This window comes from Branchiostoma lanceolatum, chromosome 2 (assembly GCF_035083965.1).
Source record: "Branchiostoma lanceolatum isolate klBraLanc5 chromosome 2, klBraLanc5.hap2, whole genome shotgun sequence".
Classification (NCBI taxonomy): Eukaryota; Metazoa; Chordata; class Leptocardii; order Amphioxiformes; family Branchiostomatidae; genus Branchiostoma; species Branchiostoma lanceolatum.
Genome location: NC_089723.1, coordinates 1,845,276 through 1,864,083, shown reverse-complemented (window position 1 = coordinate 1,864,083; position 18,808 = coordinate 1,845,276). Strand labels below are relative to the sequence as shown.

General features: G+C 42.1%; 1 protein-coding gene across 1 annotated transcript; it reads left to right on the top strand.

Moving 5' to 3' along the window:
* Window positions 1-4,868: 4,868 nt before the first annotated feature.
* Window positions 4,869-15,439, top strand: LOC136427162 (laminin subunit alpha-1-like). Its single transcript, XM_066415930.1, has 9 exons — window positions 4,869-5,009; window positions 6,096-6,169; window positions 7,764-7,993; window positions 9,609-9,807; window positions 10,510-10,665; window positions 11,181-11,361; window positions 11,953-12,080; window positions 14,026-14,206; window positions 14,586-15,439. Exons 1-9 carry the CDS (start codon window positions 4,946-4,948, stop codon window positions 14,729-14,731), a joined length of 1,359 nt encoding a protein of 452 aa, XP_066272027.1. The 5' UTR covers window positions 4,869-4,945; the 3' UTR covers window positions 14,732-15,439.
* The last annotated feature ends 3,369 nt before the right edge of the window (window positions 15,440-18,808 follow it).

Below are 18,808 nucleotides of genomic sequence, written 5' to 3'. Positions count from 1 at the left end.
TCGTGCTTGGACGTGACCGTATAGTATTAGATTTTGTCAATATAGATTCGGAGAATGGCATACTCCAACAAGTACAAAAGTCCCTTTAGAAGTCATGAACATTATAACATTCTACGAACAGGTTCATCAAAGTTTATTTTTCTGTTATGAATGATCAGTTATTGATGGTGCTAAGTGTTGTAAAACCGAAATAAACCTGCACAATTTAGGAGGGCCTGCATGCCCTTTTTGGTAAGGCGTAATTCAGCCTTTTTCGTCTTCGTAATCCGTAGGCAGTCGCCCAAACCCAACGTAATTCGTAGTCAGTACATAAGCCGTAACACGTATTTAAATTGGTCGCTTTCTTTCTACGTAAACCGTAACAGTTACCTTTATGCAACGTAAAGCGTAATCCATAAATTGCTAGTAAAGCGTAGGCTGATTTTAAAATGGTCCAATCCACAAGCGAGCGCCTCTCATTATCAGGTCTGCGCGTCACTCCCATGTCAGAGGTGACTCACAATAAGCTCCAGAGCGACCAGACAGGTTCTGCTTCATTTCATGCAGGAGTAATACCGTGGCGGATCGTCACTAAGATATCTCTAACATTGTCGTCTGATTTGTGCCTCACAGGTGGGAATACATTTATCGTACAAATTCTAGATCTTTGAGGAATGTTTTCATTGCGACAGAGAAATTTGTATATATATATAAAAGAGCGTACGCCAGGTTACCATGTTGTCCTTGGTAGAGCTATGACATGGTACAATGAGACCGTACTTCCTTTAAATACGTTGGAGTGGAGTTGGGAGAACTTCAACTTATGTGATAGCATATAGGTCCCTTGTCACATTATTGATTTCTAAATACACGAACATAATTCCACCATCAAAGATCTTCATTCATAAGCAAGCTGTGGTGTTTTTCGGGCTCAAATGTGGCCTCGCATGGCACAATAGGGCCTCTTCATTATAAGTAAAAGACAGGTTAGACTCCATTTGATACAGATGTCATTGCGTGTGACCTCACGCTAGTCCAGACTTCGTCATTATCACTCATGCGTTTAATGCAAAGAACTAGATTAAGGTGCTTTTCAAGTCATCTCCAAGATGCTAAATTTCACCAGCTTTGACGCAAGCTAAGAGTTCAGCCGCTAGGTGTGTGAGCTTTGACTCAGAATTTAGAGTAGGGCGTAGGGAGGCTGACTGAATTTAGCGTCATATGTATAGCTCCGGAATTCAGCGTCGAGCCCTCGAGACGCCCCCATGCAGGCCCCTCTCAAGGAGGTGTCCGCAAAAGTAGGTATTCAACATAACATCAATAGTTTTGACGCAGAACTAGATAGTTGAATCTTGTGTAAAGTCTTGAAGCCTGTTGGGAAGCCTCATGATTTAACGTAATTCGTAATCAGCTCTGAGAATTTAACGTAATTCGTAATCGGTGGCGAAAATGTTGCGTAATTTGTAATCACTACTCCCCCATGCAGACCCTCATTAAGGTCAGCGTGGACCGGACCTGCGACCCAAGCACTGATGTTATCAGAGGGTGTCGTTTATCCAACGGTATATGATTAATTCCTTTCGCGGTATTCATACATTCTTATGACAGTCAACATGTTGATAACAGACATGTCTTGCTGGTGATTCACGCGACAGACACTTGCTCATCATCAGTTGAGACAATAAATTTACGGGTTTATCATACTGAAGGAGAATATAGAGATATCTATAATCCTATACAGAGAAGGATATGGCGTCACGCGGCCTTGCCGGTAAGTTGTGAAAACAGGTTTACTATAAACTTTGCAACACAAAGGGCTATCAGGAACGTTGTACAAATGTGAAAATTTACAATAGCGTATCAGCTTCGTCCAGCTTTAAGAACTGCGGCTGCTTTTCTGAGAGATAGTTCACTCATCCATACACTGCAGCTGTACAATACCTGCAGATCATTCTTGTCAGGTTTAAGAAGATTAGATCTGTTAAAACAATCTCCCGCGTGCCATATGTGACACTTCACTTTGTGAAACGTGGAAAGACTCCAGTCCAATACCTTTCTTGTGCTTGGCATATTCATTTACCTATTGAACTTCTCCATAAAAATGGATGGCATGACGAAACAGGTGTACCCCCGCAGTTGTCAAATTTGAAGGTCGCCATGCCGAAACATACAAAATTATACACAAAATCAAAACATAATAATACAATATAAATAACCAATATAGATAAATCCGCATAGAATTCAACTTAAGTCAACTTAACAAAATATACAATACAAAGGTACTAATGAATTGAAGAAACAGCACAAGATTCATAATGAGGTATCAATTTGAACGTTACAAGTAGCAAGGCAAGTGGAGCAACTGCACGCTAGTGACCATGTACAGGGTTGCTCTAGGTTGAACGAGTCTGGCAGAACCTATTTCTCATGAAAGAAACGAGTTTCCTTTTGAAGGTAGCCACATCAGCAGGACTTGAAGCACTTGCTCCAAGCCCTCTTGTTTCCACATCAAGTTTGTTCCAAATCGAGATGATCGTTCCATATCTTTGAATGGATAAGAGACGGGGTTCCTTTCGAAAACTTGAGGAAGAGCAGCATTCAATTGAAACCTGCAATGACACGCGGTAGTGTGCTGCCAGAGTAATCCTGTTTCTCAACAAAATTGAGAAGTATATTCTTTTATTGTACCGTTTCACTGACTGAGGTAACTGTAAATAGCTACTGGTACATCATATTCGCCACAAACAGCTTCACGCTGGCCATATCTCGTGACCAATGACGTCATATTTGTTATGGGTCGTATTCAGCCAAGCATCGACCAGTTGTCCCACGTACGCACCTGTTAGTGTCTGCTTCAAAGACATAGCGTGGACAAACTTCGACACCTGCCGAGCACCCTCTGAGACCCAAAGACGACCGTCAAAGCATCCAGAACCCCCAGACGATTCGTCCACCCCGTATCGCCGGCTGAACTGGAGTTCACACCGGCAACTTCGAGGCAGACCCGGGATCACTCACTGACGGACTCCAAGTACCCCAAGTGGAGTGGTGAGTCCTTTTGTTTGGACTATTTTAGTCTGAATCTGATGAAATTTTACATTGATTCAAATATGTCATGCGGCAAGGATTGCTGCAATTGTTTCGCCGACGACTATCCGTTTTCCAGAGGGATGACATGTGCAGTCAAAGGAATACATGTATGTAGTATTAAAGAATGTTCCGACTCAGTTCGGCCACCTTTACACCAGAGGCTGCGCCGGCGTTGCAACCGCCGAGCGACCGAAGATCTCACAGATCGATCAACTAATTTCTAGATAAATCAATATTTTTAGTAGTCTTTTTAGAATCTTTTTAATCTTTTTACGTTTTGTGGGTTTCGTTGTCTTTTAAATCATAATTTTTCATCGTGTTTAATATTCAAATCATATAATCAAGGGCCACTGCATATGAAGCTGCATTTTGCAAACAGGTGTCATATTGCAAAATTTAGGATGCTCTTCCTCTCTCAACTTGAATCCTGATCAAACTAGCCAAGAATGATCTGCATAAAATACACTACTGGTGAATGAAATGTCTCTCAGAATGACGGTCGCAGCTCTTCAGCTGGATGGAACTGCCATGTTTCTGTAAAATTTGTCTGTGTTACAGTGTTTATTGTAAACATGTTTCCGGCTTGACAGGGTTGTGTGCTATCATATCCTTCTCCGCAGTCCTTCAGGATCAATTAATCGTGCCCTGCAGTGTTCTCTGACGCACCCCGATATCTCACAGGCTGGGTTTAGATCCGTGTTTGCACGGAGAGAACACTCACCCTGTCGAGTTTGTCAAATTTGCTTGTTTGAATATTGATACATTACGGTATGTTTACATCTTTATTCAGGCATATATTGTACTGTCGCATCATAAATTTAGCCCCAGGGAAGCGAATGTGATATGGGGCTGTATTTTTGATAACGCATTAATTCACGTTAAGGGCGCGGTCATATAACGTTACGTCGTGCGATCATCGTACGATTGCTAACTTAGGGCATTTTTTGAGATAGCAATGCAAGTGACGTGCAAAGTTCAGCTGTCTTGCTTACAGAAAGAACTGTGTTTTATCCTTGTCGCTGGTTGTTTCTGTCACAGCTTGCATTAAAATTGTGCGACTATCGCACGACGTGTGTAAACGCACCCTAACGTACAGGTGCTAACGTTACTACCCATTCTTTGACTTTCCCTCTCCTAATTGTTCTGTCCACCATTACAGCTGCACCATCCAGTGCCTTGCGGGGGGTCCAGAATTAGAAGTTTGGTGGTTGAATGTTTGGTTGTGTTGCTGGTCCACAGAACAGGGACATGTGGAGGGTCCAGAATAAGACGTTCGGTGGTTATGGTGCGACAGCAGCTGGTTATATTACACCGAACGACCTGTCACGTCTAACCTTCGCATATCTAACGGCATGTATTGTTTAAAGCTATCAATGAGGATGCTTCCACTGTACTTGGTTGTAACAAGTTCCATTCTACGATCGTTCTAGGAAAATACGAATTTTTAAACACATCAACCCTCGGTTGAAAAGTCTGATACTTAAAGGCATGGCTATTTCTTGTCCTTTTCTGAGCTGGTATTAGATACTTATTAGTTGGTACTTCCACCAGTTTATTAGTCATTTTGTACATCATGCATAGTCTGGACATTTTCCTTCTCTCTTCGAGTGACACCCACTGCAGATCTGTTTTCATTTTGGTGACACTAGCACCCCTGACGTAGTTGTTCGTGCAGAATCTGGCTGCTTGGTTCTGTACCCTCTCCAATTTAACTTATGTCATGTTTTGTGTTGTGTTGTGTTGTACTTTCAGGTGGTCCACAGAACAGGAACATATTGAGGGTCCAGAATTAGACGTGTGTTATGGTGTGTTGTGTTGTATTTAGTTGGTCATTTTATGTTGTGTTGTACTTTCAGCTGGTCCACAGAACAGGAACATGTGGAAGGAGCTTCTCCTGATCGCGTGTGGCGTCACTGCCCACGTCATCGCTGCCCCGGCAGGTACGTTAGTTAATAGCAAACTTCCTACTGTATCAAGTCTTATTTGGACAACATACATAGATGGGGGAAGGGCAAAACAATTCTTAGTGGTTAAACAAAAACAGGTGTAAACTTCTACTCTCCGTCCCAGCCAACAACAGGAACAAACAACAACGCTATTTAGGTACAGGAGCATTAATCAGGAAGACATAACCGCACTCCTCTAGAGCAAAGAATCTGCCAATTTTGTAGTCTAGGTAAAGTAGAAGACGAAGTGCATTTTATTGTAGACTGTCCTTTGTATGATAGCGATAGAATAATTCTTTTCAGTGATGTGTTAAGTAAATTCGCCTACTTCAGATACCTGAATAGTAGAGAGAAATTTATGTTTATATACAGTAATACACATGAATAAGTATTATTTGTTAACATGTGACCTGTGCTTAGCCCAGTGGGGCAAACATGTACAATAAAGGTCTTCATTCATTCATTCATTAAAAGTAACCACGACAGTTCTACAAACCTACATCTAAAATACAATTGCATCAGATTGAGATTTAGAATTATTTAGTCTCATAGATCTAGAATTAGAAAGTACACTTCAAAACAGACACATTCATTTTTTTGTTCTTACATATGAGGGTGTAAAGCTTAGTAACATACACACCTAATTCTAGATTAAGCTTTTTTAATTTCTATATACCAGTAATGGAAATGTATATATGGTATGGATTGATTTTAACACATAGTGATACATATCGCTATTTTAGGACAGTTTTCATCCGCAACGTTATATAACGTCTACCAGAAAGGTAACATTTGCAAGCAAATACATAATGTTTACCTTCACATGGTCTAGCCTTACAAACTAATGTTTTGTTTATTCTTACCCAAACACATTGAAATGGCCAGACCCTCCCTCTAGCTTCGTAATGCTGGTTGCTACATTATGTAATCAAACCCCACGGTGTTTACCAGTAACCATGGTGACAGCCGTCAGGTCGTTGACCATATTTGCTTGGAACGGAAGAAGAGGAGACGTAGCAAGAGTACAACAATATATTTCCCTTCTGTGAAGGTAAACATAATAATTTTTTTCCTACCCAGGTGCCCACCCTCGCTGTGCAAAGAGACCAATCCCTGCCTTTGCGTCTTCAGCTTCTAAGGCAGTCGGAGAGAAGGTTTGTTTGTTTGTTTGCTTGTTTGTTTGGGATATACATCAGTAACATATATAGTAACATTACCCGCTCGTTCTCATTTAAATGTACACATTTTGTAATCTCCGTTACCGTTAGAAGTAAGACATTAAGATATGCCACATTTAAGGTATCAAACTGCCGTTTTTAAAAGCTAGAAAAGTTTTAAGTCGTCATAATTGACATCTTGTATGTGTCATATCCTAATGCCAGGAACGTCTTATTTCAATCGGTAACGGAGATTACAAAATGTGTACATTTAAATGAGAACGAGCGTACCATACATGCCATACGTCCTGGCGTCCTGTACTATACAGCCATAGATACATTAATAATTACAGAAGTACGCACAGCTCCGCCTTATTAAACCTTAAAGGCAACCAAAGCAATATTAGGGGAAAATGGAAATTTAAAAAAAATGCTGAAATCTCTATGGTAGTGACATGCACTAACACTGTTTAGCTCATTTGCGTCATAACTTCATACTTTTATGATTTTAAAACCGCGGAAAATCGTGCCGTACGATGATCCCCTTAGTTTTACGATCCTACAAAAACTCCGGCCACGATTTTCAGTGAGTTCTCACATCACAACAACGTCGTATTTTTCACGACGGACGTTGTGATAGTGTTGTTTGAACTAATCATGACTAGAAATGACTAAATAAATTGACTCAAAATCCAAATTTTCTGACCCTATTATAGCTTGGGTTTGCTTGAAATGAATTTACAGATAACCGAGGCAACACAGTTACTTAGCAAACCTAACACTGAGAACCTCAAAATAAAATGTCACAGATAGGACAGAATATTAACATGTTTCAATCTTATGTTTTTACCACCATGTGATTAGATTAGATTTATCTATTTGACCACCATGTCCCAAAACTGGATCCATTGTGTTGGGATATTTTTACCATATTTCTTTGTTGTTATTATGTTGCTCACCTTGTAGTGCCTTAAAGGCATCCAGAGTATTTTGTGAGGCTTAAAACTTGAGTAAAAAAACTCAAATTTCTAGTCATTCCTACACATAGTACACATCAATAACACTATACCGTTACATATCGAAATTAAAGGAGCAAAGATACGATGTCGTTGTGTGGTGAGAACTGATAGAGAATCCAAGTACTAATAGACTGGTCCTGACTAATAGCGGTTCGACCAATGAGAGAGTGACTGCATGTCCATCAAATATTTACATTCTTATGTTTTAATTTTTGCATTTCTATGATTTGACGGAGGTGGGTGGGGCTATGGTATCTACAGTATGGTAGGTGCGTGAAACTAAAAGATCACCGTGTAGATTATTTTTGTTCCGTTTTTGCTAACTTTTGATAAAAAATCCGAACGCAAATGTGGTAAACAGTGGCATTAATGGTCAATTTCATAAAAATTACAGCAACTAGAACATTTCCAGTTTTCAAGTCTAATAAGATACTCTGGGTGCCTTAAGTTGCACATAGGGCAGTGGCAGGGTATATTATTACAGGGAGGGTTGCTTGACCTTCCCTCCATTTCTTAAAACCTTCGAATTCCTTAAAAGCACGAGTGTTTGACGTTGCAATGGAAATATGTAGGTTGTTGTAGGAGCGAAAGAAGCAGTGGACATTCGAGCCTACCGACTGAACCTTCCGCAGAACGTCACCGCTCCCACCCTGCCCCCACCCGGCCCGACAGTGGCACCTCCCAGTTGTGCTGACCCTTTCCAGCCCACCTACAGCAGGGAGGGCGTGAACTTTGGTCGCCATGGCAACAGCTTCGTCTCCTTCAATTTCTCCCCTGCGGTGATGCGACAGTACAGGACAAGGTGAGCCTGGTTCTTCTGAGTGTGTTCCTTGTAGAACATGGTTCACACCGCCTGAGATAGACTGTCGGACACCTTTGACCCGTTGCTGGCATCGCACTTTCACTCAGCTCAAATATGAAGGCTTCGGGTCAAATCATCTTGAAAAGTATTCTCCAAGCAGAGGTTTCAGGCGAGAGGACTAGGTGTAGGCGCGATTTTGGCGACGCCTCAGTGGCGAGCCAAATGGTGTAGTGTTGTGTGCAGTTTGCAAATATTCTAGGAATTGCACAGGCATTTGTCCAAAGGCATCTTAAGACAATAAGAATATTTGTTTAATGTTTCTCTCCCTCCACTAGGAGAGAAGCGTTAAAATCAAAATCGCGGCCGCGTTGAAAGTCGCGGCCGCTCCTAGCACCTCTCGACCGAAACCAGGAAGTGAGCTTGCAGAATATTTGAAAAGGTTCGGAGGACTGGTGGGATTTAAAGGTTGTTGGTAATAAGCACTTTACTTTGTTTACAGAAATAGCGTGTACTTTTTTAGTAACTTTCTTTGTCTCACTGTCAAGCAAAACCCAATTGCTTACCTTGAAAAAGCTAATTACTTCACACTTTTCCATTGTTGATGCATGTAAATTGAGTTGTTCAGATACCCAATAAACACCGATGTGACAGTGGAAAATGTGTATGTGTTGAATCAAAAGTTCCCAAATCAAATCTTGTCCGATCAAAATGGGGTAGGAAATTTCCCAAGCAGTCTTCGTTACCCCTGCTTCTCCTCACGGGGCCAGTAAGTCCTCATTTTCCGACGGTAAAATTTGTCTCAATCGTGATGTTTCTGAAGACAATGCTGTCCCAGTCCTGCTCAATTTAATCTGTAGCCTTGAAGTGGCCTTCGTGTCAGGATGTGACTGTTGTGGTGACCAATATCGATTTTTGGTGATTTTTGTTGTTGTTATCAAACAAACAAAATTGCCAAAAATAGGTATTTCAAAATTAACTCGTAGGCACGCGTCATTCTTTAAGTATTACTATCATGTACATTCCTGCAAAGTTATATTGATAAACATCGAAACACAAGCCAAGGAGAGCGTTTTTCTTTAAAAAAAGGGCGTGGCCTTATAAATCTTGATGACGTAATCATGACATCATACTTATTTGCATAAATTATCATATTGCTATCAGGTACTACCTGAAAAAAATGAAGGTTGGGAAAGGTTTATAAAGCTTAAGAAAGGTTTTTTTTTTTCAAAAACATCCCAAAATTCCTCAGCCACCCTTCAACAATACCTTAAGCACAAAATGTAGTTCAGTGCCTGGAAGTGGTCTCCTGGACTAATGCACTCAGCAAACTTTATCCTGTAACAGTTTCATACAAGTTAACCCACATTCTTGCTTTTAATGTGTAACCATGTTTTAGACAACTGTAATGGCAAATATTTTAGCTTGATTCTTCATGGGTAATCAAGATTTTCAAATTGATCTTTTTGTGCTTTGTGCAACAAGATCATGTACTGCAGCCTATGACTGCAAGTTTCTTGTTTGATTATTAAGTCATTTTGACTCATTGAACGAATGATTGATTGATTGATTGATAGATTGATTGAATGATTGATTGATTGATTGGCATGTTCTTCAGCTTTGTCCTGAGGTGCCAGTTCCGCGCAGTGGCCCCCGATGGGATCCTGGTCTACGCCGCCGATGACCATACTAGAGCTAGACTCTTCCTGGTTCTCTACATGGAAGGCGGCAAGCTGCACGTGGACATGCTGACCAGAACTGGTGTGTTCTGGCGGGTCAAGACTGATCACAGCTATGCAGACGGGAACTGGTGGGAGGTGGGCATTGATGGGATTCTCAAACTCTTGTCTTTTGTATCAGATGAAAGGCTATCTGCTATTGATGATATGATTGTAATTAAAACTTCATTGCAAGTCCATGTCCGTGGACTAATTGCAAACAAAGCAGCCCAACAATGGTGGCTACAACAAGCTGAGAGTCCGGACAAATTTCAGGGGCTAATCTGACGGAATCGAGTCTTATCACATGTATTAACACTACCTTAAAGAAAGTGATTGAAGCTGAAACAACTTTTTCGGAAGGACCTGAAAAATTGTGTGTATGACATGTTGAATTCGAGGCAAACGTTATACTTGATCCTAATTTGTAAAGATTATGTCAGGTAAAAATTATGAAACTGGAAAAAGGCTATCTATTGTTAGCCTCCATAGCAGGCTCTGAACCGGCCTTTTTGGGGGCTAAATAATACACCTTTTGCAGCCAGCCTGTAACCATTCTACCGACAAAATGGTTACGGGGTGGCTGATGGTTACGGACTGGCTGCAAAAGGTGTATTATTTAGCCCCCAAAAAGGCCGGTTCAGCGCCTGCTATGGAGGCTACCAACCAACCAACCAACCAACCAACCGACCGACAAACATGTCTAACCTGTCTGAAGCAACCACTTTTTCTTTTCCCATAAATGGTTGCTGAGACCAGGTTTGACTGTAACTACATAGTCTGTCTCCCGTTCCTTACCAGGTGACTGTTCTGCGCATTAATGACTTCCTCGCGATCCTCGTGCCTGAGAAGAGGGACTACCGCAACAACGACCGGGATTCCACCAACGAGACTTCCATTGACCTGGCCTCGCCTCTGCATGTCGGCGGAACAGACAGCGACACCAGTTTCCTCCCGGTAAGTTGCCGTTAACCGTGAATACCTTTCATCAGGTTTGTAAGTTGATGCATATTGCTTATGATACTAACGTTATTGTACATCCATGCAACATTAGATAAAATTGAATCTCAAATGTTTTGCTAGGATGTTCCGGTTGTGTTCCCATTTATTGATCCTGAGCCTCAGGTCTATTCATCGATCCGAAATGACATAAATCGAACTTGACCATAAGTGAATGACCACTTACATGGGGGTGTACTTCTGTCTTTTAAGCGAATTAACCAGTATATCCGCCAAACTATCAGTGCTGACTTCTCCATAGTGGGCGCCTGTGGTCATTCGCTCAAAAGATGGTCCCCTCGTGAGCTGTTTACCACAATGAATCCTAAAGGTTTCAGAAACAGTTTCCATTCCTCATGTTCAAATGTTGCATCCATCACTGTGAAAACATGCCTGATAAAGTATTTTTGTGAGAGAATAGCACCAGAAAGCAATGTTTTCTTAGAAGTGTGACGATGATGGTTTTACTTCAGATAAGAGAGGGTTTTACCGGCTGCATCCGACTCCTGGAGATCAGCACACCACAGCAGGACGATACCGACACCTATGAGTTTGACCTCGGGAATCCAGATGACCAGTACAATGTCGGCAAGTGTTATGAGGCTATTCGCCTTGGAACCGCCTTCAACGGCACCGGATATGCAACCATTGAGGGTTTGTTTCTGAGCAATAGTTTACAGATCCGACGCTACCCTCATTTCCACTTTGGATTTGAACATATTTGTAATATAACGTTAGATAGCTTTTTTGTTATTTGTTGTATCATAGACTTCATTTGATGTTGATTGCTTATGCCTGTTTTTTCCCAACACTGAAAGATGCCAGTTGCCAATATTTTTCCCCTGGTGAAATAGATAAACAATACAATACAGTTTCTCATTATCATCTTTACTGGTCGCGATTTAACGTTTAAAAAAAGATGCAGAAACTATTTTTTAAACGTTAAATCGCAGCCAGTTTATATCATTTCCAAAATGCCAACATTGTCAATCCGAAAACATCTTTTAAAAGGTAACGCCTTCCATCATCTCGCTGGCGACTTTTCATTTGCCAGATTTAGTCGTTAAAGCAAACTAGGAAGCAATTGTCGGGTCATGGCTGATTGGAATCTGAGTTTCAAAGACGTCGATTGATAGGGGTCCAATTGGAGCTTAACCTTTGAGGCTGCTACCAGCTAGGCTACAGGAACATCCCCACTACAAATGTACTTTTTTGTACAAACGTTTTTCTTTCTCTACCTGTTAGACCAGTTTGTCTTGACGTCTAATCTGGACGTGAGCGTGCGGTTCAGCACGGTCCAGCGCTCCTTCCTCCTCCTCCTACTGTACCAGGATGCTGAAAGCTACTTCCTCATGGATGCTGAGGATGGCAGGGTCAGTCAGCTGCATCATTACTATCATTTTCTTAAATTGTGAAATACAGAGACAAGATACAGTGATATAGTGTGCTTGCACAATACGAAAACTCTTTTTTTCATTTTCCATACCTAGCTGTGTAAGATTGCATTGCCAAGCGTGCAGTTCGCCTCGCTCACTCAGTGAATTTGACGGTGATAGGAACTGAGTAGGCCTAAAAATCCTCCATGAGATGGTACCATCTCTTGGACATGGACGAAGTCAGAATCGACTACCCTGGTAAAAGGCCAATATTTGGATCAACTTTGATTTCTAAAAATCGCCCGAAGCCTGCGTAATCGCCAGGACGTCGGTCGTACTTCGGCTGGAAATGCACATTTGAAGCTCGCCAACACGTCGGCAGAGCTGAATTTCTTATTTGTAAAGCCGGCGTCACAATTCATGCGAGCATCGGCCGATTTTGAAGATCGCCGGAAGATCGCCGAATTTCAAATTCGCCCGAGCGTCGACCGTATTTTTCATTGAAAACCTGCCCCGTCACAAATTGAACGGAGCTCGGGCGACGTCCGTCGAACACTAATAATCATAAATCCCACATAAGACGGTACCATCTATTGGACACGGACGAAGTCAGAATCAAATGGCTTGGTAACAATCTCAAATTTAGACCAACTTTACTTTCTGAGTTGTGGCAAATCTGTAGGGCACGAGTGAAGTAGGTGGGCACACTGAAAATAATAACATAAACAGGAATTTTGTTATAGACCAATCAAAATACAAGCGCAGGAGCCACAAAGTCAACAGATCAGTCCTTTAACCCCGATCCAAACATTTTTACCAAACGCCGTCCGAGCTTCGACCGACCTTTGATAAGCCTATCGACGCCCTGCCGACGCCTGGGCGTGCCTCGGCAGACAAACATAGATCTTTAATGACTCAGTGGACTTTCAACTAGTCATTTTGTGGAGAAAAAACTCAGGAAGTGAAGTCAAACCTCGAAAGACAAGCCCCAATTCATTAATATACAAATTGAAACATCCAAACCAATACCAAAAAAGAAACAAGAAGCATTGTCTTCGGTGTCCACATTTTATTCATAATAATCCTTTTTTGAATGAAAATTTAACTTTGCATTGAATTGTCTTTCATTCGAAAAGTTTGGCAGCATTATTTGACAAGTTGATATTAGTATTAGTTAATATTACAGTATCATTTATCATCTTATGTTATAAACCAAACTGTCGTTTCCTTTTATCTATAAACAAGAAGGAGTTCGGCCGAGGCCCGTCCAAGCTCCCATCGACACCTGCACAACGCTCGCCCGAAGCACGCCTTACTTTTCATGAGTCGGCCGGAACACTGACGACGGTCGTCCGATTATTGTACAAAGCCCGTGCGAGGCTCGCACGAGGCCGAAGAGTTCGGGCGACCTCCGACCGACCAAAAATCGGGTCTAACATCCTCGGATGCCCGCCAGAATATTGGCCGAGCGCTGGGCGTTGCTCGGGCGAGCTACGGGCAAACTGTTGACGAGCTGTGCGAGTTCAAAAATCGTCGCCGAGGCCTCGCTGAATTGAAGCGCAGCTTCCAGTGACACGCGAACGTCGCCCGAGCTCCGAAAATTTGCCCGAAGCCCGTAGAATCGACAGGACGTCGGTCGTACTTCGCCCGAAAATCGCCATTTGGAGCTCGCCGACAAGTCGGCCGAGCTAAATTGTTGATTTGTGACGGGGGCTTTACGACACCTGATACACCTCAGGACGGGACATAACCCTTCATTAAACAATTTATGGAGAACCTTTGTGGACAGACTGTCATAATTTCCTATTTAGACCGGTGACTATTAACCGACACGCGCCGGTTTAAACGACGCAAGTCTTTAGTGTGACAGTGTGTGTGAACAGCCTATCACCCACATTGTCTAATGTTCAATGCTAGATCACTTTGATAATTATTCCACCAGATCCGTGTCCATCTGCGTAAGAACAACGTCACCACGACCATCCTCACCGCCCGCGTGGAGACGGGGTACGAGATTTGTGACGGAGAGTTCCACACGGTGGTCTTCTCGGCCAACCGGTTCCAACAGACGGGCTTGGACGACATCAGCGTCATCGGGAAGCTGCAAGTGGGAGGGGTGCCAGGTCAGATTGGGCTGCCCATCAATCTATCGATCAATCAATTCCATTGATCGATCAATAAATAAATCAACAAATAGGCCATAAATAAAAGTAATCAATCAATAAAATCGATCAAGATACAAGATACGTTTGTTTATTCTGGAGTTTCCTATTCAACTTCAGCTTCTCATCCTAAGGGTTCAGCGAAAAGTTTTACATAGTGATACATATAATTTGTAAGTGACATGTGTACTGTAATGTTGACCTGTCAGTTGAAGTGTAATATTCTTTAGCAGTGTGTCCAGTAGTGTGCCTATGTTTAGTAAAAGGGTGTAACGTCGAATGTTGACAGCTTAATGATAGTAAATTCTGCTGAAAAATTGATGGGTGTGTCTGTTTGCAGACGCCGCCTCCCTGGCTTCCCCTGACCTGACGCAGCCGTCCTTCCAGGGCTGCTTGGAGTCGCTGGTGTTCAATGAAGTAACACAGGACTTCCGACAGACCGCTCTAACGGAACACGTCACCTCAGGCTGTCCAGCAAGGCCCTAACACCCCAACTAACCACTTGTAAACTTCATGTTTCGGAGATATTTACATAGCTAAAGGCCATAATTGACTATGGCCATGTCATTGCACTGTCAAAATGAAAGTCTTTGTCTCCAGTTTTTGAGTAGAAATCTATTTCATGCAATATTTAAAAAGTCTAATAGTGCACATGTACTTAAGTTTCAGATTTTGCTTGTTTGTTTTGATTAGCTATTTTTAAATAGTTAAAACTGGCTTTACACATTACACAGTGTCACCAGAGTATGTGCAAGCTGCATAGGATTGGACTGTACGATTTGATCCATTCCAATAAGTAGTAGTTGCCTATCCATTAGAGGGAGCCTCTGGCTTAGCGTCCCATCCAAAACGACGTCCCTAACTAAAGCTGTAGGTACTCATTTTCACCTGAGTAGAATGAGGACATAGGTGTTAAGCCCATTTCCCAAGGGCACAACATCGGGGCCTGCTAGGGATGCGAACCCAGAACCTTTAGATTCAGCGGCCATGTAAACGAATCGTTACAAGATAAACAGTAATACAAAGAGTACCCTTGTGCTTGAATAAGATTGTTATAGACTACAGCAAAGTTATAAAACACATCTTAAGGGCATCTTCATCTCGTTCTGCATAGATAATAAGCTGAATGTTTTGTTTCATCTTCAGATGTGACAAAAGTATGTTTCTTAATGAAATAAAAGTATTGGCAATTGAGTGCATCGTTTGTATTGCACATGCGTAGTTCTTGCCAATGTTAATGACAGCCACAGCCTTTCTTACTTTGTGCAAACATTTTACAAATAGGTATTTCAAAAAAGATTTAGCAAGATTAAAAATATAATTTATTTTTCTATTTATTTTTGATTCATTTATTCATTTATGATTTGAACTGTGTTCACAAGTTATCACCAATCACATCGTTCTTAGTTGAAACAAAAAAAAAAGATTATTCGGATGTTCGGAAGTTTGACATTTGTAATTTTCTGTGGCTATTACAAATTCGGTGGTAATAGCAAATAACCAGGCTATGGGTGGTTCTGAGGTAGACATGCGATTGCAGGGTAGTTAAATCCTCCAAGCAGCCCTGTCCCTTGCCCTAGCCTCTGCTTCCCGACTGTTTAAGCCCGTGTCCTTCACAATTTGGTATTTCCATAGGATGAAAAGGTATTGAAAAGCTATTGAATTTAAAAAAAGGCACAAACGGATTAGAAAGCCTAATCCCACGTAATCCTACGACTCTACTCGGACTATCTTCTTAAAAACAGGCGAAGACAAGTAACAGGAACTTAGGTATCAACATCGGAAAAATAAACAGATCAGGGGATTAGCGGCAACTTGTTTGATGAAAGAGGTAACACTACCTTGCAATCGCATGCTCGACGAATGAAAGACGAAGCATTAAATCTCTATAAGCCCGATACAAATACGAAAGAGTCCGAAGTAAAATTAATATTCAAATCTATGCAGACAATCATCTCGGATGTTAATCTCAAGTGGACGTTGAATAACAACTCCGAACATTATCCTTTATACTGAAGAATATCAAAATCAATGTAGACAATCGGCTCGGATGTTAATCTCACGTAGGCGTCGACGAGTAACAACTTCGAACATTATCAGTTTTACTGTTCAGATAAAACCCGAGCGATCAACACAGGTATTAAGTGACTCCACCTGGACTAGCGTCTTAAGCACGGGCAAAGACAAGTTGGAAGAATGGATTACCAACATCGGGCTAACAAACATATCAGAAGGATCAGCGACAACTTGTTTGATGTAATAGGTATAAAGTACCCTGCAATCTCATGTCTACCTCAGAACCACCTATAGCCGACATATCGTCCACACCTGTTGGAATCATGGCAGACGATCACGAACCAAACCCTGTACCAAGCGTCACCACGGAAGATTTGCCAAGAGGCGACATGCTGCGAGCGAGTCAAAGTGAGGGAACTGCGAAATGCATCTTCAGGGCAGCTGACGCCAGTGACGGTGACGACATCTCCTGCATCCAGCCGCATGTTATTGCATATCAAGATGATACTGATGGTTCCGCTAACAAGCCCACAAAACGTGATGACAACTCCTGTAGCCAGTCGTATGCTGTTGGATATCAAGATGGTGATGATGATTGCGTTATCAAATCCACAAATTTTGATGACGCATCTGCAAACGAACAAACCACCCAACCCGTGCCCCCTGATGCCGATATTGAACAATACGGTGTAGGACACCAATGCCAGGGTGATGTGCCGTTTGTGACATCAAACTGGGGAAAAGCGGAAACGGATGAGCACTTATTAAAAACGTCAGAAGCGTTGGCAACGAGCAGTAAGGAAACCCCAATCAGCACGGCAGCGCATGGCTCATCCGGGAACGATAGTAAAACTTCAACCATGACCGTGTATATTAGAAACAACAAGCTTCACCCTAACCCAACCTACGCGCCAAACCCCCCCCAACCCAGACTCGATCGCGAACCCAAACTCTGAAGACACTAATCCGGTTTACAGGCAAAACGCTGGAAACTCCAGTTCGACCGACCAACAATACGCCGTGAACGCTAATCCGAGCTTTCCACAAAATGCCGGGAAGTCTAACCCGATTTACCCGCAAAATGACGTGAACCCCAATCCGATAATTCCGCAAAACACCGGGAACGCCAATCTGATGGACGAATTAAACGCTGTCCCTGAAGCCACTAGGACAGCAGACTGTGAAGACGACCCCCGTATCCAGCCAGAAGCTATTGGATACCAGGAAGAAGATGATGATGAGAACAACACGAACCCAAATCATGATGACAATCCCATAATCCAGCCATATGCTGTTAGATACAAGGAGAAAGATGATGATGACAACGACAGACATACAAAATATGGTGACAACCCCATCATCCAGCCTTATGCTGTTAGATACAAGGAAGAAGAAGAAGATGATGATGACACTCACAAACACACATCGAGTGATGACAACCCCTGCATCCAGCCATATGCTGTTAAATACCAAGAAGAAAATGGTGATGACAAAAGCAACGAAACAAAACACGGTGCTGCAACTCTGGTCGAACAAACTACCGACGCCAGTCCCACTGATGTCGATATTCAGCCGTACGCTGTTGCATATCTGTGCGAGGATCACCTGGCGACTATGGCGTCAAGTTCAGAAGAGACTCGATCAAAGGATTCATTTCAGAAAAAGAAAATAGTTTCAAACATCAGCAATGACAACCCAAATGACATGTCAGGTCATGTCTCATCCAACGATGATACTGGCATGTCAGAGGACAACAGTAACCTACGCAGGATCAGACGTCCTCTAAATACTCTTCATCCAAATCTTATGTACTGGCAAAACGCCCTGAACCCCAATCCGATGTACGTGGCGAACGTCCATCCTCAAAAGGCGTGCGGTAAGTTATGTATATTACATCATATAGAGTATTGTTGCCTCTCCAGCCATTGTGAATTATCCTATCATTACAAATGTAAAGGGCGCTTTAACATATTTCTATGTTTCCTAACAATCATGATTTGATCATTGATGTTTGAATGCATCAATGATATCTAAGTGTTTAAGGTGGTCAACATAATGTTGTTTCTGCAAACTTCAATGTTTAGATACTAATCTTCTTATGGAAACCAATTCAGACAAGGAATCTCTTCCCAATAACGTTGCAATGATAATATCTTCTTAGGATGCAGGGGTAAACACTTAAAGGTTGCGTCAATAGCAGCTATCGTCTTGGCGTCATTGATCATCGGCGGAATTATCTTTGCGGTCTTATTCAACCGTGGCACCCAAATGGTAGGCGTTTGTCTCTCCTTTCTTATCATTGTCATTCTTATTTTTCCAAGGTTTTCTGCCTGTGCTGAAACTCAATGTCTTTACCTTTTACCCAAGAAACAACAAACTAACAGCATCAAATCGGACTTCTCTCTTACAGCAAAGATTTGCCAATGACTCTCTGAGGACAACAGAACCAGCTCACTCGCCGACTGCTAACAGCTTGCAAGGTAACTTCGTTCGATAGGTTGGGAACAGGGCGAGTGAATGATATTATCATTTATCCATACTGATTAT